The sequence below is a fragment of the Sus scrofa genome, chromosome 14 (assembly GCF_000003025.6).
Source record: "Sus scrofa isolate TJ Tabasco breed Duroc chromosome 14, Sscrofa11.1, whole genome shotgun sequence".
NCBI classification, from domain to species: Eukaryota; Metazoa; Chordata; class Mammalia; order Artiodactyla; family Suidae; genus Sus; species Sus scrofa.
In genome coordinates, this window is record NC_010456.5 from 64,906,406 (window position 1) to 64,932,030 (window position 25,625).

The following is a 25,625-nucleotide window of genomic DNA, read 5'->3' on the forward strand; positions in this document are numbered from 1 at the left end:
CCATGTTTAACATAAGGAGTTGCTGGGTCTATAAATGAGAAAATGTATCTGAGAATACTTTGAAATAAAGGGACTAGATGAAAAAAGTGATTATTATCATAACCAAAATTTTCCTACATGAATAGATTAAGAATTTCTGTACCTCCCTTTATTCTGCCGTTTCTTATTTCTTTAAATGCAATGCCAACACTTTAAAAAAAAAAATCTCTCTCACTTTTTTCTACTTCCATCTCTGCTCACCCTACCAAATTCAATCTTTGGGCATTCATTTTAATTCTCAGTGTCAAAATGAGTAAATTCATTACTACTAAAGGTCCAATTTTTTTTGTAGTATGAAAATTTGAGAGGTACTGCCCAGGGCTCAAAAATCTCTTTTTATTAAAAAGAGGGCTTTTGGTTGTATGCTATTTGTTGAAATGGAATTTGACCTGTATATCAATTAACTGTGCAACACATTTATATTATAAAAGCATTTGGGGAAATGAATTGTTATTGTGGAGGATAGCCATGTTATAGAATTGGATTGAAGGGAAAAAAATGATTCAAATCACCAGAGCTTATTTCCATACCCCCTGAAAGTAGTGAGTAGTAAGGAAATTGAAACAGTCCCCTAATTCTTATGGTACAGTTTTTAAAAGCTATGATAACTTGAACCAACCAATCTACTCTGACAAAAATACTTTGATACAATCATAGAGATAGCCTATGACTTCTGTATTTTTTAAACAGGAGATGTAGGCAGACACTTTTTTTTTCATGCCTGCATTATGGCCACATGCTTGTGGAATTCTTCAAAACTAGTTCACAGAGCTGAATTCCCCTCAGTGTGCCTAAAATTTGGAGCATGTATTTTCCAGATAAGGTTTGAATATCTGAAACATACATCAGAGGCTTAACTTTGCTATATGACCAACTGCCGCAAAGCAATTTGTGAGAGATTCTCATAGATTTTACCAGTAAAGTTACTAAAATAATATTATATCATAACTATAATTTGTAGTTTATAAACTATAGTCCTGTAATCTGAACCCTGAAGATGTGAAGTCCAGGCTGCAGTCTGATGGACTTTACTACCTGTCCCTCCCAGTGTGTCACAGGAGGAACAATAAACGGCTGGATCCAGCCTTAAGCCTACTACCTAGGGTTGCCTATATAAGCAGCAACCCACTTAAAAATCAGTATCTCTCTCTGGGTATAGATTAGGGACTCTTATTGAAAGCCAGTTTATTTTCTATTAAGACCACTGAAAGCCAGTGTGGTATTATGCTTCCTGACTCCTCTCTTTTAACTTTTTTACGGTGGAGGCAGGGGGGAGCCCTAGAGTGAAATTCCTATTTACTAAGACAGCTCATAGGACTCTCAAAAGTGAATCTTCTGAATCTGTAAAGCCCATATTTTAAGACAAACTATTTCAAATAGTTCCTCCAAGTGTGATTATATCTGTATAGTAAAGTACAGATGATGGGGTTTCTTTTTTGTTTTTCTTATTCCTGAAAGTGTCATTTTACAGGATGCTAGGTTATTGAACGCTGCCCATTCTTAGCACCATAACGCATTGAAGCTGCAAGGATTAAAACCAAATTTTAATACCCCATGTTAATTGTAGCATATTTGGAAGGGACGTCTTGGGAACAAGACCTCTAGCACAAATTGATAATAGTATCATCTTACATTTTAAATGAATGCACCGCTTTTATTGATTTCAACAGATCATGGATTCACTTCCTTTTTGCTGACAGCCTCTTATTTATTTAATTCTTGGTAACTCCAGTCTTTAGAAAAGTGCATCTCTGATAGAAATTGAATTATAATATGAATGTCATTTATTGCTGGATATTCCACTTTCCTACTTTCCAAAAGGACATACCTGGGTCCCATGGTGCATTTCAAGAAGCCATAATGATGGAACAATGCTAATCAGATATACAAATATGGCTGGTGAAAACCTGTGGGAGAGGGGGGAAAAGATAGTTCAGCTTTTACCAAATTTTTAAAATAAAGAGAACAAGTGCACATACCCTGACCATTTGAGTCAAAGCTTTTTATCTCAAGTGTTTATTTCAAAGGGGAAAGAAGCATTATGTGATTTCTGCCATATGGATTGTAGAGAAACAAAGTAACTGTAAAAGGCATGAGCAGCTGTCATTCTCGCTGAATTTCTAATCCAATTAATAGATGTTAATTTTAATATGGCTTAATGGGACACTGCCAATTCGTTTCAGGCACAAAACTGAATATTTTGTCTTTAATATGTTTTACAAAAAGCAAGTACACCAAGAGTAAATCTTGGATTTTTCAATGTCACCATTTCAGGAAGATTGGCTACATTTTTCAAAATTAACCTGAAATTCGGAGAGCTCACATAATTACATTCTGCTGGAACACAAAAATTGGATGATGGTGAAGAGAATTCAGCAAAATCAATTGGATTTGTGTGTATCTGATACATCTAGTAAAAATTAAAATACAGGAGCATCTCATTTTATTGTGCTTTGCTTTTATCGCGCTTCATGGATAGTGTGTTTTTTACAAATTAAAGGTTGGTAGCAACCTTACGTGAAGCAAGTCTATCAGTGCCATTTCTCCAGCAGCATTTTCTCACTTTGCGTCTCTGTGTCACATATTTCAAACTTTTTCATTACTATTCTATTTTTATGGTGATCTGTGGCCAGTGATCTCTGATGTTATTACCAGGACTCGCTGAAGGCTCAGAGGATAGTTAGCATTTTTTAACAAACGATTTCTTAATTAAAGTCTGTACATTGGGTTTTTTAAGACATAATGCTATTGCACCTTTAATAGACTACAGTTTAGTGTAAACATAACTTTCCTATGCTCTGGGAAGCCAAAACACTCATGTGACTTGCTTTATTGCAGTGGTCTGGAACCAAATCTTTAGTATCTCCAAGGTATGCCTATGCAAACAACAGATGAAGGTGTTTTTCGGAGAACTTTTTTTTTTTTTTCTTTTTACAACTGTACCTGTGGCATATGGAAGTTCCCCACCTAGGGGTCGAATAGGAGCTGCAGCTGAGGCCTATGCCACAGCCATGGCAACAGTGGATCCAACCTGTATATGCCACAGCTTGTGGCAATGCCGTATCCTTAACCCACTGAGCAAGAACAGGAATCAGACCTGCATCCTCAGAGATACCATGTTGGGTTCTTAACCCATTGACCCACAATGGGAACTCTGAGTTTGGTATTTTTTTAAAGGGACGCTATTTAAATTATTTTCAGATTCAAAATTCAGAGGCCAATCCAAAGAGATAGCTTTGGTTTGTAGTCAGACACATCAGGTTCAAAAGCCAGTTTGCTTCCAAATCCAGAAAATGAGAACAGTCAGCTTAGGCTGCCAGAACAAAGTACCATAGACTGGTGGCATAAACAACATAAATATATTTTCTCCCAGTTCTAGAGGTCAGAAGTTCAAGATCAGGGTCCAGAATGGCTTGGGTTTGGCAAGGGCTCTCTTCCTGGCTCATTGACAGCCACTTTCCATCATGTCCTCACATGGCATTTCCTAAGTACATGTGATCACAAGGAGAGAAGGAAATTTCTCTCTCTCTTCTCTTCTTATAAGGCCACCAATCTTATTGGATTAGGGCCTCACCCATATGACCTCATTTAACCTTAATGACTTCCTAAAAGCTCTAGGTAAAGTTACATTAGGGGTTGGGCTTCAACATATGAATTTGAGGGAAACACAATTCAGGCCATAGCAATCACGTTTATTGCACAGGAATTTTTTTTTTTCCCCTTTTTGGGCCATACCTGAAACATATGGAAGTTCCAAGACTAGGGGTTGAATCAGAGCTGCAGCTGCTGGCCTACATCACAGCCATGGAAACACCACATCCATGACACATCTGTGATGTACACCACAGCTCACAGTCATGCCAGATCCTTAACCCACTAAGTGAGACCAGGGATTGAACCCAGGTCCTTATGGATACTAGTCATTATTGCTGAGCCGAAATGGGAACTCCCTCACAGTAATTTTCATTATATCATTGACCTTTGAACACTGTGAAGATTAAGAGCACTGACCCTCTACACAGTTGAAAATCAACATATAACTTTGTAGTAGGCCCTCAGTATCCACAGTTCTACATCAACATATTTAACCAACCATGGGTCCTGTGGCACCATAGTATATAGTTATTGAAAAACATCTGCATGTAAGTGGACTTGTGACATTCCAACCCATGTTGTTTAAGGGTCAACTCTACTTTCTATAAAGCAGTGCCTGGCAGTGTTGTGTATTCTGTATCAAGTAGCTATTGCTAGTATAATTATGAGACATTCTGCAATGAAAACATATCCTTTGAAATTTGAAATAAGATTAAAAATTACAACTTTTCAAATTTATTTCTTCAAATTGCATTTTATTTTAGACTGGACTCATAAATAATCTGAAAGTCAAAATTATAAGTCAGTATAATTCTATTAAAACATTTTTAGTACACACATGTAATGGTTTGAAATGACCTGAAAAAAAGCAATGTTAATTGCTCAAAAATAAAACCATTTGAGACGAAATGCTAGTAAAATCACACTACTATAATTGGGGGAGGGGGAGTGAACAAACCTAAATGGAGGAGGCTATTTAGAACGGACTTTTTAAAGGCTATTAAACACTTCCACTAATATCTTTCAACTTCTAGGGACAGGAATGGAGAAAAGGCAAGAGAAAGAGAACCTTTTTTTAAAAAAAAAATCAATATTAAATAGACACTACCCTACCTACGACTTCCTACAAAAACTAATTTTGAAACAGTGGGTTATAGGTCATGATATTATTAAAATCTGACTTAGACAATGGCTAGGCAGCAGAAAAAGCCCTCATGTTGAACATCCTTTTAAAAAGAAAAAGAACACTTAATTCTTTGACCTTACATATCAAGGGAAACAGCAGGAAAGAATATTTCCTTTGTGAAATTGGGAAAGGAAATGAATTCTAGTTGGAGGGACAGTTGGAATATGTAAATATTTGTTTGGATACATCAAATACTTGGCTACAATTTTGTTGTCTCTCATTAATGTGGGGATTAACTCTGCTTATAATACTGTTACAATAATAATCTAGAAAAACTATGGACTGAACATATAATAGTTCTTGAAAGAGATTCAGAATAAAACAAACCATAACCCTTAGCATCTTCTATGCATAAGATTTATTTCTAGCATCAGAAAAAATACTGTCCTGTTTCAACATATTTCCCCTAATTAAGAATTTAGTTATATTAGAAAAAAAAGGAAAAAACTTTAAGATCCAAGATTGTCTGTGCTGCCTGCTACAGAAAATCTAAACCCCCTGTTATTAGAAGCCTCCAGTATCTAATCTTATCTCCACTTGTCCTCCCTCTTCCTTTACCACATCCTATCAAGCTGAACAACTCAGTACTTTTCCGCCTGCTGTGGATTCAAAATGAAACAAAAAGCCTTGGAAAGTTCCCCTCACTCTTGATCAGACTTATCTGACATAAGTGAAAAGGAAGTAGGAAGAGAGAATCACACCAAAGAGCCCAAGAGTTAATCACATTCAGTTCAACAGTCTGAGTCCATAGTTTTTCCTATTTCCCACCCTCTTACACCTACACCAAAGAGGATTTGCTGGGATCTCCAAAGGCTTCCAGGTGGAATTACCAATGAGATGCCTAGTCCCAAAGTGATCAATAGCAAATCAGAAAGCTTGTTCTCTTCTTCCTCCCTCTCTAACTCTCCAAGAGCAGACGGGGTAGTTATGCAACCAAAATTTTTACAAAAATTATAGGGAAAATAAGTCTCCATTCTCAAGCAAAGCATTAAAACATGTATAGATATATTTATCTCAGCCAGAGATAGCATATGTTTTGTTTGACCATAGGGCCCTGTTAAGAGCCAAGGGCTCTCTTGCCCCTTCAGTTTGGTCCATCTGAGAAGAGAGGTTCTGACCTGGCTTTTAGGGCCAGTGTCCCTTCAAATTATGACAAGCTGTTTTGGGAAAGCCCTTCTCTGACATCTCTGTCCATCAACATCCTTCCTGTATTTTAAAGGCATGGCAGGAATTAATCTGAACTTGTATTTCTCTTGGGACCAAATGCATTCTCCACTGTTTTAAAGATATGTGTATGTATGACTTCACTTTCCTAGTATAAGTTCCTTGAAGGCAGATCCTGAGTCATACATATCTTTATGTCCCTTCCCTCTTCCCTCTGCTTCATCTTTTTCTCTTTTCTGTGGTATCAGTTGTCTTATTAAGTCTTTAGTGAATGCTTAATAAGCAAATGCTTAAAGGCTTGCATATCTGAATTTATAAATATAGGGAGGGCTGAGCAAATGAAGTGAGTAGAGGCTGCTGGCATCTCCAGGGACCTCTTATTCCCATTCCAAGGGTCTGGTAGCAAGTATGCTTCTTGAGTTGTGTCTCTCCAGGACTTGTTACACTGCAGTAGAAATTTCAAAAACTCAAGTTTCGAAAACTCTTCCATTCATTTATCTTTGGAAAGTTACTACCTCTCCGGAGACTCAATGTCCTTGTCTATAAAATGGGTATAAGAACATCCTCTTCGTAGTTTGGTTGTGAGGATTAAGTGAGATCATGTGTATGTTGTGAGCCTGATATTATAAATGCTCAGAACATGTTAGTTGCCACCTTACCCAGGCTCAGCTCCACCAATATGCTCTTGGCCACACATTCACTATCTACACTTAAAAATACTTGCTTGGAAGATTGTTTCTTCAAGCCTATTTTTAAACTATGGTTCTCAAAACTAAACCTATGTAATGCTTCTTAAATGAAAGGAAGTTGTTGGCCCTGCAGAGGACATCATTGCCTAACTTTGCATTCAATGTTAAGGCAGTGACCATCATAGAGTCCTGGGTTGCCTGGGCTATTTGCCCACTGTGACTTATAAAATGCTACACAGTCAAGGCTCCACCAACCTCTTTGGCTCCCCTGCCTGTCAGTCTTCCTCACTGTGCTCCCATGAAGGTGCTTTCTTTCAGGTCCTGATAACAGCTAAGTGAGTTACGAACTTAACCCCTCATACATGTATTTCTCCTCCTTGAAATTCCTCTCTCCCTCAAACTTTTCACCTGATTACCTCCTTCTCAAGGTTCATATTAGCTTTAGAGCTGATTGAGGAACTCCACAGAAAATACTTGCTGTGTCCTTCCAGCCTAAATTTGATCTCCTTTTTATGCTTGTCCTAAATCACTCTACCCTTTTACCCCATTGAATTTCAAAATTTATAATTATATATGTGCACGTGTATGTGTGTGTGTTTGCTATCACTTGTCTCCCAGTGATTCTAAATGATACAAGCATGAGAACTATGCCTGTCTGCTCACTGCTGTCCCCTCAGATCCCCCACAAAATGCCTGGTGGGGCTCCCCCAAATATTGACTTTCCTAAGTTCTTAGCTGATTTACAGTTCCTGCTTTTTTGACATTCTCTTGCTAGTTTGACTAGAAATCTGTTTTTTAAATATCATAAATTGATTCATATCAGGAGTCTGAAGGAAACTAATCATTCTTTTCTTGTATGAATTTGATATTTTTTTGCTCCTATGCGAGATTTAATATTTCAAGGTGACATTTAACTGTTACTTATTATTTGGAAGGTTTGCCATATTCTTGATAGTGCATTGTCAGTGCAATCATTTTTGGAACCAAGGAGAATGTAAGGTCTCAAAATTAAAAACTAAGGCTGGATCCCACCTTTTTCTGTGTCACTAACCAAATTGCATGCCCTTTCTGAGGTGCTACCAAATCATTTTGCTCCAGTTTTCATGTCTGAATGGTATCAAAAGTAGATGCTAACCACGAGCATTCTGTATGAAGACTAATACCTTAGAGGGGTCTAGCCATCTCAGAAATAACTTAAATCAGGTTTCTGGATACTTATTTCTAAAAATAAGATATACTATTCATGGACTAACAAAAAACTGATAAATATATGATTAAATGAATAAGACATATCCAAGTGGAAACTTTTTACAAAATTTGATAATACCCTATTACTAATGAGTTATTTTCCCTTGGAAACTCAGATTTATTATAATACCAATCACTATTAACCTACCACCATATAGAGGGTACCCAACGCTAATACTTTATGCCAAAATTGCCTTGCCTTTGCTCAGCTGGTTTTTTTAAGTCAAAGCCCTCCTAAAGATGTTTTTTTCTTCACAGAAATTTTTGTTCGTTTGTTTTTTATTTCACAGTCCTTAGCCAACATACCCCTTGTTTCTAAATACACAGCAGGAGAACCATCTTAAAGGATTCCTTTCTTTATCTGTTTGGGTACTTATTTGTTTACTAATCAGATATGCTTGTAGGTCTTCCTATTGCTAGACTTTGCTCAGAGCTCTTAAGGAGCTATACTCACTGTGGTTTTTTTTTTTTTTTTTTCAGTTCACTTCATCCAAAAATAGAACATCATTTATCATTCGAAGTTGTCATTTCAACTTGACATAAGGTTTTTCACAAAATGATTATGTCATGACATTCAGCAGTTTAGCCCTGCAATGGATTATACCGACTTCAACCCACCATTAGTTTAGAGTTAGGATTCCATTTTCTTCTTCTGCAAATGACAGTTTTTATTGTGTTCTTATTGAAAAAGTAACACTCATTCATTTTAGAATCATAGAACAATATATGTAAGCAAAAAGAAGAAAAATTAACTGTAATAACACCCACTACCCTGTTTAGCTTTTCTCTCCGCAAACAATAATGATTCTAAGTTTCTAATTATATGCCTCAATCTGAAAATAGATAGTATTTAAATGAAGCAAAATTAATGTTCCAAAATTACTTTGATGTGAACTGCAATTTTATTTGTATTTCATATCTTAGTATTTCCCACACTACAAAGGCACAGTGGAGTTGTAAGGATACTAGACCCAAGTGTCAAAAGCGCACATTAAACTGTCTTGAGGATCCTCAAAATTTCTGGAGCACTTTAAATAATCGGCGTCTTTTCATGGAAATCAAGAAACTAGGTCGTGATATCCTTTCATGAGCCCCTAAACCCTATCTAACAACTTGAGGCCTGTCTGTCCTCCTTACATGTAGACCAGTTCCCTTAAGTGGCCCTTCACATCCATGGTTTCCATCTGGGCCGCCCAGGAGGGCTTTCTATTAGCACATGAGGGAAAGGGAGGCCAGTACGACAGCCCTCACAGAGCATCTACTTCCCTGCAACCCCCTCGAAATGGGCCCAAAGAATGCCCTTGCAGAACACACAACCCCCCAATGCATGGGAAGTCCCTGGTATGCCCCTTACAGTCACCTCCCTCCCAGAGCCCTTAGGGAGCGGGGAGGGGAGGGGGGGACCTCAACCAAATGGCCACAGGCTCATGAGAACTCCCCACACTCCAAAATTTCAATGGAAAATTGAATAAGGAGTGTGTATATTTTAAGAGGTACCCAGATCAGATGATAAGTTTGTTTTGTCCATGATCTTATGGGGAGGATGGGGGGGGGGGTGGACTAATGACAAGAACAGACAGGACAGGAAGAAATTTCCTGTGGGCTGGGAACACCTATTTAAATGGAATCTTTCTTTCTATTTCCAAACCTCTTGATGAATGCCCCCATTTAATGGTTTGTAAAGAAGAGAAGACTTCTGAAGGTGAATACCAGGGCTCTTAATTATAGTTTTCATTGTTGGCTGTTGCTGTTTTTTTCAGTAGGGTCATGTTCTGAAATCACAGTATAAACCACTAGCAAAATTAGTATCATATACTTCGCTTAAACCCTTCCAAGAGGATATCTGAAGCAAGAACAAGCTCTGTTAAAATTGAAGTTGCCCTTAGAGTTTTCATCTTGGTGCAGCAGAAATGAATCTGACTAGGAACCATGAGGCCATGGGTTCGATCCCTGGCCTCATTCAGTGTGTTGAGGATCCAGCGTTGCCATGAGCTGTGGTGTAGGTCATAGACATGGCTCAGATCTGACGTTGCTGTGGCTCTGGCATAGGCCAGCAGCTGTAGCTCAGATTAGACCCCTAGCCTGGGAACCTCCATATGCCGCGGGTGCTGCCCTCAAAAGACAAAAGACAAAAAAAAAAAAAAAAAAAGAAAAAATTGAGGTCGATTACCTTTACACCTCAGCAAAATGCCTCAGTATGGTTAAATGAGTTACAGGGACAAAATATGCAATGATTTTAGGATCTATGTACTGTTTTGCTCATAGACTTTCTGAGGCAAAGAAAATCATGACATCTTCCTAAAGGAATTGGTTCCAACTGAAACCCTAAGTATTGTCATCATGTTACCTCAACCTGAAAAGCCCTTCTCTCTTCTTGTCACTCTTGTAAAACCACCAGCCATTTCAAAGGCCAGGACATAAATCACATACCTGAGAAATTTTCCTGATCTAACAAGCCTCCTGTATAGACTGTATCTTTATTCTACAGCCTTTCTTTGCTCTTGGACTTAATCTGTGGGAAATTATTTCATTCTCAGAGTATTCTTTTGTCATGTTCTCATATAACTGCATATGTTTTATATTCTGTCCAGAACACCATCATAGCACCTACTATAAGAAATGATGGTTTAATGAACAAGAGAACTTAAGTGCTAATGACTACAGGAATTTTAATGGTCTCTCAGTGGATAAAATGTGTTATGGATGTTATTTATGTAATGCTTTAATTTATTTCCCTCTATAAAAGACAGTGGTATTTATCTCTATACTGTGGAAGAGATTGGTTCTTCACTTTAGGACTGAAAATAAAGACACTCTAGAATGTTTCCCCTCTTCTGTTTTCTTTTGCACCTGCTTTGCTGTTACAAGGGTGTCTGCTTGGGCAAGAATGTCTCTGAGCCAGGGCTGTGTGCAGTCTGAAATTTTCTAGACTGCTTGACCCCAAAGCTGTATGTAGTGGTAGAGACCACAGGCAAAACCAATATGGTTTTGAATTTGGAGCACAACAAATAGGCTGATGAAGTCCAGTCCAGTGTATGCATACTTCTGGGAGTTTCCCCTTCCTTGATTGCAAGTAGGAGCTAGAATACTAGCACCAGGGCTATTCTGAGGAGTGAATGAGTTAATCCATTCAATGCAAAAGCCTGGCTCCATGAAGGGGAAGGTTCACCAGAGGCTAGGAATTGGTTTAATGATTTATTATTACTAGTTGTGATCTTAGATAAGTGATCTAGCCTTCCTATGCAGCAGAATCCTCATCATAAAATGGTAATAAAGATGAAAACTAATTCATGGGGTTGTTGTGGGGATTACAGGAGATAATGGATGTAAAGCAAGCTTGAGGCTTGTCCATACTCGATCATTAATAACTGTTACCACCTCCATTATCACCATCACCCTCACTGTCATCATCATACTCATCATTATTAAAAGACTCAGAAAATGGCACAGCCAATTTATTAAGAGGTTCTTCCTAATAATAAAATAAGTGTGGGGGACAGGAGGCTCAATCATGGAAATAAGAAAGCAAAGGACTACTGCAGGATCAAACCAGGGCTGGCAGCAGCACCCATCCTGGAGAAGACTTCTATTTTTCTAAAGATTACTAATTTTTATTCTAATAAGCATCCAACATTAAGTCAGTCATACACGAGCTACCTCTTAGAGGTCATACAACCCAAAGATAAAATATAAATACATAAAAATATATATAAGACAATTTGTATGAAATATAGAACAACAATGATAAGTTTATGTTCAGAAAAAATAAAAAAAATCAGTCCCCACCTTGGCATTTATATGAACAATTGTTAATAATAAACAATCATAATGTGATTTTCAGAGAAGTTTTATTTTTTGATGCTGCATATTTTTAAAAAAAACTTTTTTATTAAAAAAAAAAAAACACTAGTTGTCTTAACAAAATGATTTACACACCCTAACACACCTGATACTAGTACTTCAGCAGAACTTCCAGATTAGAGAGGGACATGGGTGTAGGGAAAATAAACCTGGATGTCAAGGGCAATTTTCCATTGTTGGAAAAGTTAAACTATTCAGATTTGTCCTGATGCTGTATGCATAATGTCACTGCTGTGAGAAGGAGAAATGTGTGAAATTTAGAAGTAGGGAGATATATATATACTGACTCATGGGAGCTGCCCACACTAATTTGCAATTTGCTTTTCTCCCAGTCAAGTACAAGAAGTTACAAAATATTACAACCATAAATTTCAGTTCTAAATGTCTCAGTTGAACATACTCATGGAGAGAAGCATGGACATTATTCAGTGGTACAGTTTCCTGGGGGTCCCATTCTAAATGCAGACATAATTATTGCTTGGATCCCAAGTCCATTGTAAAAATAAAAGAAGAAAATATGACTTTTTCTTGGGTGTGAAGCATAGTACTAATTCAAGGTAAGATAAGATTCTTCTTCCTAAACCATGATTCAGATGACTAAAAACAAAGTCATTTGCTAGGACTATTCAGTATGTGCCTACATAAAGGATGCAAATATAAGTCACCCTTTTGCATTAGCTCAAGGCTCAGGGTATAAAAAGCATACACAAAAACTCATGCAAAGATAATGAACATTATAAAACTCTGGATATACACTGCAGGCAGTGCTAAAAAAGCCAATGGACAGTACAAAGTGTTACTAGCATCGCTAAAAAGCTGAGGAGAGATATCAGGAAATATGGACACCAAATGTGAATGAGGATAGAAAAGAGTTTATTATCTGCTGGGACAATTTCCAGTGCCCCCATGGGCCATATGGAAATCATAGTACCTCCTTCTAAATGCCTCCATTTCATCCTCTCTGATATCCAACAAAATCAGAAGAGTGCTTTTACTTTGCAACTTTCTCTGTGGTAGTTACCTAAGCAATTTTGGTAGAGGAAGATACATAGTATCAGGTACTACAGAATTACATTTTATGGAGCCCTTCTACACTATTCAAAACTTGTTCAAGATCAGATTTCACATGGTATCTGTCAAGTCTAGCTGTTCATTTCTGCTGTTGAACCTTCTCAATACAATTGAGTAATCAAAGCATTTCACTGAAGCTTTTTGTTTGTTTTGTTTACAAAATTGGTTTGAACTTGCAGTCAGTTCAGGATAGAATCCCTTTTGATTCCTAGTTTATCTTTCCTGTTTTCAGTTGGGGGACCACCCACACATCTTCTAACACATGATGTTTCAAATGAGATATGGTAACAGTACATACTACTGTGTATGAAACAGATAAACAACAAAGACCTACTGTATAGCAGAGAACGATATCCAATATCATGGAATAACCTATAATTGAAAAGAATCTGAAAAAGAATATAAATATATGCATAACTGAATCACTTTGCTATATACCTGAAACATTTTAAATCAACTATACTTCAATAAAGAAAAACAGATGACATATGGTAAAATATAACATTTAGAAGGAATTTTTCATTTGGAAGTGGAGGACATGGGGAAGAGACAATGAAAAGTAGAAGAGAAAGTCATTATTTATCTGTCTTCTGGGAGGATGTCAGAAGTGTCCCAAGGCACACAGAACTAGCTCTTCTCTCACTTCTTTCTTTGTCTTCCTGGCTCTTCCCATACCTGACTCCTTCTCTAACAGACTCAGCTTGCTTGTTGCCTCTCCAGCAGAACCTTCCCCTGTTACCCCATTTTTCTGTAACCCATACCACTTAGGCCTTTGTAGTTCTGATCACTCATTAGCTTACTTGTTTATTGTTACTTTTCAGTGCACCTGTTTTTTTTTCCTTCTCATTTTATTGAAATGTAATTAACATACAGCACTGTGTAAGTTTAAGATATATAATGCAATGATTTTACTTACATATATCATTAAATGATTACCACTATAAGTTTAGTGAACTTCCATCCTTTCACATAGATATAGCATAAAAAAAACAGGAAAAAATATTTTTCCTTGTGATGAGACCTCATAGGATTTATTCTCTTAATAACGTTCATATCTAATGTATAGCAGTGTTAATTAATCATGGTGTAAATTATATACCTAATACTTAATTATCTTATAACTGGAAGTCTGTATCTTCTACCACCTTACCCCCCAGCACACTTATTTATTATTTACTTGTTTTCTGCCTCCCTTGGCTAAAATGTGAGTTCTTTTAGGGCAAGATTTTACCTGTTTTATTCACCTCCATATTCTTGGTGCTAAAAAGAAATCTAACACATATGAGATGTTCCACGTGTTTTTAGTGAATGAAGAATGGTAAGGCTCTGTGCTTCCTCCAGAGAAACCTGCTCACTTCCCCACACTCACCTCTCTCAGGATGGCCTTTACCTATCCCACCCTGGTACTTCTCTCCCTTATCCATTTTTCCTGCCACAGCTCAAATGCTGAAAATCCCCCTCTCCCTCATAACTCCTCATCACATCCTGTCTCTACTAAATTGTAGGAGACCTAATATCCCTGCTCCCCCAATTACCAACGAAGTGGACTTAAGTAAAATGGCTTAACTGCTGTGCCTCAGCCTCCTCATCTGAAAAATGGGAGAGAACAGAGAAACACAAAATAATTACATCTGCTATCAGGATCACGTGGGGACATATCTGTAACACACTTGAAAGAACCTGAACATTACTAAATACTCAATATTCATACTTATTCTCATCCCCACACACTGAACACTTAATTGAAATGCTCCCTTTTCTTTCAAAATCTCAAATGTTTTTGTTTTCAATTTCTTCACAATGTCTATTGTGTATCATGCTTACTTACTACACAAGTCAACAAATAGTTGTCTGAATCAATTTAATAAGGGAAAAAGGAAAGAGCCACCATGAAGAAAGGTGACCAAATAAGTGAGGTATTTATTAACTCAATGATATTTACCTTGTATTCTTAAAATTCTGATGAAGAAAGGTCAGAGCTTAAAATTCTATACTTTTATTAATACAGTATAACAGTATTCTTTAATTCAACTTAGATTTATGTTTATTCTCAGATACTGCCTGCTTTTAAGTGAACAGCCTTCAAATTTGTCCCAAACTTGGTCGTTTTTTTCTATCCTCCAAGGAAGATTTTATCAGTATTGGCTAGAAAGCAACTGGAAATCTTCTGTTTGTCTCTACCTAAATGATAATTCACAGATCCTCTGGATAGTTGCCCAGATAACAGAAAGTAAAATCAAGAAAAAAGAAAAGTGATACTAATTTCCATCTTATAGAAATGTAAGTGAATAAGCAGATGAAATTAATAAATACTAGGTAGAAAGGGCAAATTCCACCAGCACACATTTGTTGGACTTAATGAGGAATGTGTTGTTGGCTTCCCCTCTTCATCCTATAGGATTCCAACAAATTAAGCTTCTCCAACTGGCATGTTCTTAGTGTTGATGTAATGCTGCCTGTCCCCAGACAGCTGAGCTCAGCAGCTTTAGTTCCATTTTTCCTTTCCAAAGAATAGCTAAAGAAACATTCTTTGGAAAAGTGTAATATGTTTGCTACATTTCAAGAAATTTTGTTCACATTTTCCTCTATAGCTTTGTTTATTGCCCCATGATTTCTGTTGATTTGATTTATTTAGGACCAGGTACAAAATTTTAATAATAATAAAAAAAAACAATGTTTAGACTAGCCTAGAGCAGTCTAAAGGAGGTTCATGGATCTGATGTCCCAGAAAAGACATTTTTGCTTCAGGTGTATACAGAGTTTAGTCCACAATTTAGGCCCTGATTGATTGACTGATTTTCAGTATAAAACGATGTTCCATCCTCCTTCTCCTCCTCCTCTTCCTCTTTCTCCTTCTTCCTCTTTTCCTTTTTCTTCTCCTTCTCCTCTCTTTCTTCCCCTCCCCTTTCTCCTTCTCCTCCCCCTCCTCCTTCTTCTATTTATTTGACAAGTACTTTTTAAAAAAATTGAAGCCAAAATATACATAAGTCTGTAATTTTATTCTCCTGACAATGTATCATGGACATTCCTCTAGGTCAATAGCTAAAATCTAGCTCATTATTTTTAATACCAGCAAAATATCCCACACTATGGGTAAATCTGTTGATGAGTAATCAGGTTGCTTTTAGATTTATTTTCTATTAACAAGATGGAAATTTGTATTTTATATGTATGTCTTTACATATGGGTACATTTGGTTCTATAGGATAGATTCAAAAATGTAAGACCATTGGATTAAAAGATATATATAGTTATACTTATATGGATCTACATATAGATCTCTATAGTAACATTTTCCTACTTAGAGGTGTGGATATTGCCATAATATTTACTTTATCTTTTTTTATTCAATCAGCCTTGATTTTCCAATGAAAACTTTTTTACCATTCAAAACAACAAAAAATTACACTTTCCCTTACTCAGAAAACTTCAACCCAGAAATGGAATATGTCCCAAATCAAACTTTTCTTAATTGTCACCATGTTCTATCAGGAATAATTTTTTCACATTCCATTTTCTGATTTTTTTTTTTGCCAACTTATGAAAGAATATCATTTGAGCTTTGTCCATCACAAAAATGACCATATTTATAGACTCAGCTGTATTTGGTAATATCAGTAGAACAAAGCGTTACTATACACATTTCTATTTAGATCTTTTTACAAGACTCATTTGTTCCTGAAATTTTATAATCAAAACCTATCAAGGTTTTTTTGCTTATTCTCAAATATAGTCTAGATATTGAGGTAGCAATTTTTAAAATTAGTGCTGTAACATAACAATATACATCATGAGCCTGTTCTAAAATAAAGGTGAGAATTGTTTTCTTCTTTTTGACTCTGAACCAGCGGTTTATTAGCCAGTCCCTCAACTAAAGCTTTTTGACTTATACAGACATAAAATATGTTCACTTGACACAGAATATTTTTAATAAAAAGAAAAATAAAAACTCTAAGATCTATATAAGACCATTTCTTGTGTATTCTTCGATCATCAATATATATTATCTCATTCATTCATAACAACCCATGAGATAAATATTTATAGATGAGGAAATTGAGACTCAAAATGGTTAAGTAACTTGCTCAATGTCTCACAGCAAGTAAGTAGGAGAGCCTAGATTTTACTCCATTATCTGACTGATTTTGAGGCCACACTCTATACATAAACATGCTCCCAGTTTCCCATTTAACTTGATGCATTGACTATCATCCTTTTTGCCCCAACCTTTTTTCCCTCTCTCTGGGTTTGAAGTTAGATGTCAGTCTGAGTCAACCAGTAATCGGTGGTGATATAGACGTGAAGGATCCTTTGTCTACAGGATTCCTGCACAAGTGGCAAGGAATTCTGACTTAATGTGAGCTAAGCCCTCTGGTCCACTCTTTGAGAGGGAGGAGAATATTTCAGGGCTGGCTGAGTGAGTCCCTCTTCTGAGGTTGACATTTCTCCCAGAAGCTCTGGTGATGGTTGCTAGCAGGACTACTTCCCATGGAACATTTTGCAGCCTCAGACTTCATCCTCCTGAAGATATTTTCTACCCTAGCATGTTAAAGCTAGTGAGTAAAAACCAAATCAATCTCATATGACCTGCTTGCTAAGTGAACACTTTTCTGCCTTTTGTTTCTTTAACCTTAAGGCTTCTTTGGGGAACTAATACCATTTTTCTTTCAGACTTCCAAAAGGCACACTGGAAAGTATCTCAGATCTGTCCTGCTTAATAAGCTGTTAAGGGGTGGGGGGCAGTGACATTCTACTTTAGATTCTACTTGAATAGTTTTTTTCATTGATAATTCTAGCAATTTTTTGTCAGTGGCAAATTCAAGCAAAATTCACATCATATTAAGAGACAACATATTCTCTCCCTTGGATTGTCATAAAATACACAGACTTTGTAGTTAATATGTAAAACTGCTGAAGGAATTTGTTTTTCTTAGTATGCTGGATAACTATAATGCTATAGTGTTTATAATTCTTGAATTGGCTAATAGCATTTTCCTCTTTCTCATAGCATTGGATTTTTAAAAAACATTGATATATATGAAAACATAGATTCATTGTTTTAAAAAATAATACAGGAAAAGCCCTAACTTGGAGAAGTTGGGGATGAAAACCTCCTGGGAGTGGAGCAATGCAGATAGAGGCTCATTGTAAATGGCAAGGAATCCTTTTCTCAATTCTTTGATTGCCATTCAAGTCTTTAGGGGAGGAAATAAGGCATCAGGCAGAGCCTGTAGTGTGGCACGTGGAGGTTAAGTCTGAACCACTACCAGAGAGTCCCTTCATGAGCAGCGCAGTCCATCTTTGAGAAGATTGGCTGACCATTATCAAAGGCTCTAAAGCAACCAAGTCCGGAGGACACCTGAGGCCGGTTCCTTGCCATGGCGCGCGGGGCTAGAACCAAACAAAGCAGCTTAAACCAAGGCTTCTCACCCGGGAGTATGTGGGATGAGCACAAGCTCTTGCCCAAGTCACTGATGCCCAGCGACGGGCATTCCCACAACTGCATGCCCTCAGGCTAACCCCTGCACAACCACACACACCCAGATTCAGGACCTAGGGCGCACGACATCCCTTTTGCCCCCAAGACTTTCCCACTTTGGAGCACTTTTTGCAGAGCAGGGAAGCTCTTCCCTTCTTTTTTCTCCATCTTCCAAGTTGCCAAACCTGGGACTGGGCGGCGCGTGGCTGTGACTCGAGCCTTTCCCCTGTTGCCCTGGGACCCAGGGGCTCTCCGGCGTGCCCAAAAGACGCCCAAGCATCTCGCGCTCTTTCGAAGCTCCCAGCGAGGACAAAGGGGGTCCGAGTCCCGGTAAAGAAGCCGCGGACTGCGGGGATTCGAGCTCTGAGGCTGTCCGCGAGTGCCACGGCGGACAGTACCCAGGGCTTGACGCTCCCTCCCTTTCCCAGGGTGCGCTCACCATTTGTAGCCTCTGCCGCTCTTGTATTTGAGGGTCAGCGCCATCTCCAGAAAGAGCAAGAGGTTGAGCAGCGCCAACAGCCAGTACCATGGCTCCTTCTTCACCTCGGTCACTCGCCAGACTCCGACCAGCGAGTGCAGCACGAAGAGCAGCCGGGTGGCCAGGGCGTTGAGCAGGACCAGTCCCTCCATGCCGCCCGCGCGCTCTGCCGGCCGCCCCGCACCCGTGCCCGGCGGACCCGCCGGGAACACCGGAGCCCGCCCGTGGGCGGAACGTGACAGCTCGGAGACCTGCGGCTGCTTTCGTCCTCCCTCACGCTCCCGCCGCCCGCGGAGAGCGCAGCGCCCCTCCCCCAAACTTCCTGACAACTCTGGAAGGCGAGGAGATTCTAGACGTAGCTTTTCGGGCTTTCCGGGGAGTCTGGGACTATGCGGCTCTGGCTCCGCACCTTTTACCTCGTCTGCCCATCCCCCTCCCAATCCCGGGGAGGCCACTCTCCATCCCTGCCCTCGACCCCCATCCCCAGGCCTCTGTGGGGTCCCGGAGGAAACCCCCCTCCCACTCGAGGGATTTGAAAGAGGAGAGAGGTAGACTGAAGGTCATGGGGCTGTAGAGCCAGAAAGGGGGAGGGGGATGCCTGGGGGACCGTACTGCTTACTTTGCTGCTGAAGTACTTTAATTCACTCACTTCTTACAGAAACAGGCTCTCGTGGTTAACTCTAAGATGGGAAGCGGGAGAGCCAAAGAATCCGCTGTCCTGTCTGGACAGTTTTAGAAATACCGGTTCCTGCCCAATTCCAAGAATTAAAAACTTCCCAGGACTAGAGGCAGTATGGTGCTCTGGGCTTTCTGAAAGCTCCTTGCACCTCACTTTTACTTTTTGGAAAAGGTGACGTTAAAGCAGAGATATTCTTTATTATGTCTTCCCCAACCCCCACTATTTTTTTTTTTTTTTTTTTTTTTCTGAAAGGAAATAGGGTGGCAAGTCAAAAAGGCAGAGGGGGCAGTGCGGAGGATATGGAAGATACAGCCAGGCGTTAGATTAGAAGGAGAAATTCATGGAGGGGAGAACTGCACCCTTGAGAGCAATGACTGAAGAACTGAGCGCTGTCTTTCCAGCATCCAAGGCAAAGAGGAAACTGAAGTCACGGTTTCCCAGAACACCTTCATGATTTTTGTTTCCTTGTTTGGTATCCTACCACCTGTACCACTATTTATTTAACATTTTCTCTTAAAGGGACTCAACTTTTTACTGAAATAATTTTTAAAGGAAACTTTATATCATTTATAAATGGAAAATCAGTATAGTCAGCTATAAATGGAAGGTAATTACAAAAATAAATAAAATGAGGCTAAGTCATTGAGCTCTTGCTTGATATTATTATTACCTTCTAAGCCTCTGTGCCTCAGCCTCCAGCTTTCCGAAAAAATAAGCAGTAGTCCTATTACTACCAAGTGGGAATGCTCTTTTGGCCACATTGGTAAAATTGAAACTAAAACTCAAAGAGAATATGTTTCTTGGTTAGGTTTGACTTAAAATCATCCTGTACTTTTCTTAAAATGAGGTAGAAATCTCTGAATTATATGATTGCTGCCTTCACTAGGGTGAAAAAAAAATCCAACTGCTTCACAGAAGCTCAGTTATTTCTGGTACTGTGATTAGAGAGATTTTTTTTTCCTGTGGGTGTGCATTCTCTGATGGCTTACAGGAAACCCAGCAGTGATATCCTGGGGCCGTTTATTAGAGTGCCCTTCAACATAGCCTAATGGCATAGTGACCAGTGACTGTATACCAGTGATGCCTGAAAGCATGTAGACCAGTGCCATGGGAGGCAGCACGCTGTGGACATTGGAACCCTCACACTGGCTCAGCTGGCCATCTTGGACTCCTGGCTCAGCCCCTTAGTTGTGTTGTGACCTTTGTTGAGTTACTGTAGGAGGTCCTTTGTGGTACAGCAGGTTAAAGATCTGGCATTGTCACCACAGCAGCTCAGGTGTGTGCTCTTGTGTGGGTTTGATCTCTGGCTGGAGAAATTCCAAATGCCAATGGTTTGGCAAATAAATAAATAAATAAATAAATAAATAAATAAATAAAGTGCATCATTCATGTAAAGCACCTGGCAGGTAGTAAGAGCCTGTTAAGCCTTGGAATTTATTGCTGGGACCAGGAAAGTTAGTCCCAGGAGCTGCTTTTTGACCATCTTGACATGTAATGATAGGAGTGGAGAGAGAAACATGACATTCCAAAGTCTTTTCAAAATCCTCCAGCCCAACACCATCAGGAACACATCTGTTGTTGAACACGTTGGGTTTATTACTTCTTTAGGGCAGGAGAACACACTCCATGGACAAGTGTGGGGCATCGCACTAAGAAGCTGTTAGAAAGATTAGAAAAGACTAGAAAATATTGGCCTTGTGTTAGGTGATTTTGAAAAGAGCTTAAGAGAGTGGTCTTTAAATTGGAGGTTATCAGAAAGTGAGGTTAATAATTCTATGATTCAGTATCTTAAAGCTAATTTAGGTAGGTGGGAAACATTTGATCATTTTTGTGGTTTGGACAATGTTTATGTTTTGTCTGTATTCAGGCATGATTGCAGAATGGTCCTATTTTTAACTTGATCCATCACATTCACAGAGTGGCCTTACTTGATGTCAATGTTTTATGAAATTTTTAAGTTCAACAAGAGGAGACCAAGGCTTGCCTGAAGGTGATTTCAGTCCACTTTCCTACCTTAGGAGGTTGCTTTTCTCTTTCCCAGGCTTCCTAGGAAGGGCTCTCCAGGAGCAAGAGTTAACAGAAAAAGGAGGGAGGTCAATCTGACCTCCACAGATCTTTGTTTTTCTCAGTTTTGAAGGTTTACATTTAGTATAGATTCTATTGTTTCTGGATCTGAAAAATAAGGCTATCATTAATGAGAACTTAAAAGTTATTTCTTTTTAATTTGCTCCTAAACTTGTTTTAGAAAACTGGAGGTATTGAAATATATCTTGAGACCTTCAACCCAGTAGTCCAATAATCTTTCAAAGAGGAAAAAAAATAAGAAATTTAAGAAAAAATCTTCTTTTCTTGAAAAAACTGTCTCAAGCTGCCAGTTCTTGTGGTGTGAGCTGAGGTGGTGCACCTAGATCAGAACCAGCTCATTCCACTGACCCAGGGAACAGCAGTCGCTAGGTCTCTCTTCCCTCCTTAATGCAAAATGAACACAGTTGGCAGGCTTCTCTCTCAATTAGAGTGGTTTGGGTTGCACAAAAGAGTCTCAGGCTAGCTCCAGTAAAGAAAGAATTTGTTGGAAAGGTACCCCTATTCCAACAATGGAGATAGAATCCTTTGGAAATCAAGCACAGGATGTCTAATGGGCCAGGCCTTGGGAAACTGGAGCTTGAGGACAGCTGTGGACTCTACAGGCTCCAGGGATCTGATGGTCACAGTCTGTGGATCTTTCACAGCAATTCTGACATTGTTGGCTTCCAGCCAAATCTCTCCATATTCTGAGTTCAAATTCCTGAGAAAAATAATTTGATTGAGTTCCTTTGATTCTTAGTACTGGGTCACACCATGGACCACTGAGAAGGCTATTGATTGACTGTAGACCAATCATTGATAGTGCCTGTACAAAGACCAATTTAGAGCTACTTTCTTCATCCGTCAAGAAAGCAGCCTTTATGCTTACTTCTGGGTATGGCAGTTTTAGCAGAGAGGAAGGAGGCATGGCAGGCACTTTGACTGATACATCTAGTGCCATTCAGCCCTGGAGTGACATGCACATGTCCTACATTTATGATGCCAAGCATGTCCCTGCCTGATACTATCTAAATATTGTGCGTCAATTATGGACCTACCTATGGCCTCCCAATAGCATTGCAATCCAAAGTCCCATCTGCTTCCAGAGCTACCAAAGTTACAGGCTGGTCTCAAAAGCCACAACCTCCTAATAATGTTCATATCTCCCTTAGCCCCATTTTGGTCCTATTCAGACGTCACTCTAACACACACACACACACACACACACACACACACACACACACACACACACAAGCAGGCAGTGGTGTAAGGTGGTGTAAGTAAGGAGTGTTCCTCAAAGACCTCGCTGCTGCAAACATCCACATCCAGCCCCAAGGATGCACTGATTCTCTTTACACCCTTACTAGCAGTCTCATCCCCATCTTCCTTTAATGAACATTACTTAGATTTTAGCTTGAGATCATTGGTAACTCTAGGTAAGGAGTAGAGATGGTCCCCAATGTAGACAGTCTGAATATAGTTATTGAATAATATTTTGAGTGCAGTTGCTCTTTGCACTTGCTGGTATGACTTCACCTTCTTAAAGTCTCTCATAGAAAGAACCATGCTCGCCTTTGTTATCTGAGGTTGTTTTCTTCTGCTATAGTTTCTCCATTGACTCAATCCTATCTGTGTTTGATTTTCCTGAGATTTCTCAAAATTCCTGATCCATCCCCTCATGCTTTATAGCGCTGTTTCAATTGTATCCTTTTTGGCTCAAAGATCTTCTCCATTATTTCTAAGGTGAAGTCTTAGCTCCTAGTTCCCAAATGTGAACCAGAAAACTCACAGGTGTATTTACTGTTCCAAAATGTGTGGATTAAATAGGAACTGTAACTGCAACTGTTTCACATTATATGTAATAGGAGAGGAAAAAATAGAGCTCTAAGTTAGTAATTTACTCTTCTTTAAAAAAAAAGTAGTTGGTAATTATCAATCTTAAGACACTTTAACAGCTAGCAAGGAAGAAAAATCTAAAGTATGGGTGAAGGTCTGGAGTGAGGCTGCCTTCAAGATGCCCTCTTCAAACCTTGGCACCACCTCTTAAGTGATTGTTGGCAAGTTACTTAATCTCTTTTTAAGCCTTGGCTTCTCACCTATAAAGGAAGAATCATGAGGTCCTTCATGTGTTATGAAAATTAAATTGATTGATGTTTCTAAAGTGCTTAGAAAAATGCCCATAATGTAGCAGACACGCAGTAAATATTTGTTGAGTAAGCAAATGAAGATAGGAGTGAAGGCTGAATAAAAAACACCCCAAAACAGAAATAAGTTATTCCCTAGCTGGTATCACAGCTGAGTCTTCTTCTAAAGCCAGCTGCTTGTAAATGGTGGGGTAAATAATAAAGCAGTAAAAAATGTTATTGGTATGAGCTCAGTGCTTCATCATATCATGTGAAAGAATTTCATAGATCAGTGGGAACACTGTATGATTGGCTGTGATGATAAGTCTAAAAATGTTGGTGGTTTTATCACCCTGAATAGTGTAAGAGTCACCTCTGAGGATAGCTAAATAGTTAAGATTTTTGGCTTTGGAGTCAAAGCTTGGTTTTGAGTCACTCTTCCTATTATGAGATGCATTATGTTCCCCAATATCCACATGTTAACATCCTAACCCCTAGTACTTCAGAATGTAACTGGATTTCAAGATAAAGTCTTTAAGCAGAATTGTGGTTGCCAAGCGGGGAGGGAGAGAGTGGGATGGACTGGGAGTTTTGGATTAGTAGACACAAACTATTACATGAATGGATGGAATGGATAGAATGGATAAGCAATGAGGTCCTGCTACATAGCACAGGAAACTATATCCAATCATTTGGGATAAAACATGGTAGAAGAGAGTATGAAGAAAAGAATCTATCTATCTATCTATCTATCTATCTATCTATAAAACTGGGTCACTTTCGTGTAGAGCAGAAATTGACAGAACATTGTAAATCAACTATAATAAAAATTTTTAAAAATAAAATTGAGCTGTTAAAGAAAAGAGAAGGTCTTTAAAGAGGTGATTAAATTAAAATGTAGCTAATGTGAGGAGTGCTACTCCAGCTTTCTTTTGATTTCCATTTGCATGTAATGTCTTCTTCTATCCTCTCACCTTCATTCTTGAGTGTCCATAGATCTGAAGTAGGTCTCTTGTTGACAGTATATATATGGGCCTTGTTTTTGTATCCATTCAGCCAGCCTGTGTTTTTCAGTTGGTTGGAGCATTTAATCCATTTACACTCAAGGTAATTACTGATATATATGTTCATATTGCCATTTTTGAATTGTTTTGGATTTGTTGATGTTAGACTTCTTTCTTCCCCTCCTCTTTTGTTCTCTTCTCTTGTGATTTGATGACTATCTTTAGTGTTGTGGTTGGATTTCTTTTTCTTTTTTAAATGTGTGTGTCTGTTGTTCTCTTTTAGTTAGTCATTCCCATGAGGTTTCGATATAGCATTCTGTATATATGCAAGATGCTTTCAAGTTGCTGTTTCCTTAATTTCAAATACATTTTCAATATCCTACTTTTCCTTTCTCACAATAGCTAGTTTTGATATCATTTCTCCACAGAAGACAGAGTAGCCAAAAAGCACATCAAAAGATGATGAACATCACTAATCATTAGAGAAATGCAAATCAAATCTATAATAAGGTATCACCTCACACCAGTCAGAATGACCATCATCAAAAAGTCTACAAACAATAAGTGCTGGAGAGGGTGCAGAGAAAAGGGCATACTCTTACACTGTTGGTGGGAATGTAAGCTGGTATAACCACTCTGGAGAACATTATGGAGGTTCCTTAAAAACCTAAATATAGAACTACTGTATAATCCAGCAATCCCACTGCTGGGTATATATCTGGAGAAAACCATAATTTGAAAAGATACTGGCACCCCAGTGTTCATTGCAGCAATATACGATAGCCAAGACATGGAAGCAACCTAAATGTCCATCAACAGAGGATTGGATAAAGAATATGTGGTACATATACACAATGGAATTTGCTCAGCCATAAAAAAAGAATGAAGTACTGCCATTTTCAGCAACACGGACAGACCTATCATACTAGGTGAAGTAAGTCAGACA

At 38.6% G+C, this 25,625-nt stretch overlaps 1 protein-coding gene and 1 long non-coding RNA gene across 2 annotated transcripts in view; one reads left to right on the forward strand and one right to left on the reverse strand.

Moving 5' to 3' along the window:
* Nucleotides 1-19,044, reverse strand: part of TMEM26 (transmembrane protein 26) — a 44,234-nt gene extending 25,190 nt beyond the window's left edge. Inside the window, 2 exon segments of the mRNA NM_001244582.1 lie at nucleotides 1,868-1,946; nucleotides 18,771-19,044. Coding sequence (NP_001231511.1) covers nucleotides 1,868-1,946; nucleotides 18,771-18,961 — 270 coding nt within the window. The 5' untranslated portion in view covers nucleotides 18,962-19,044.
* LOC106506013 overlaps nucleotides 1-25,625 on the forward strand; it is a 448,664-nt gene that overhangs the window by 394,645 nt on the left and 28,394 nt on the right. The gene's annotated exons all lie outside the window — the stretch shown is intronic.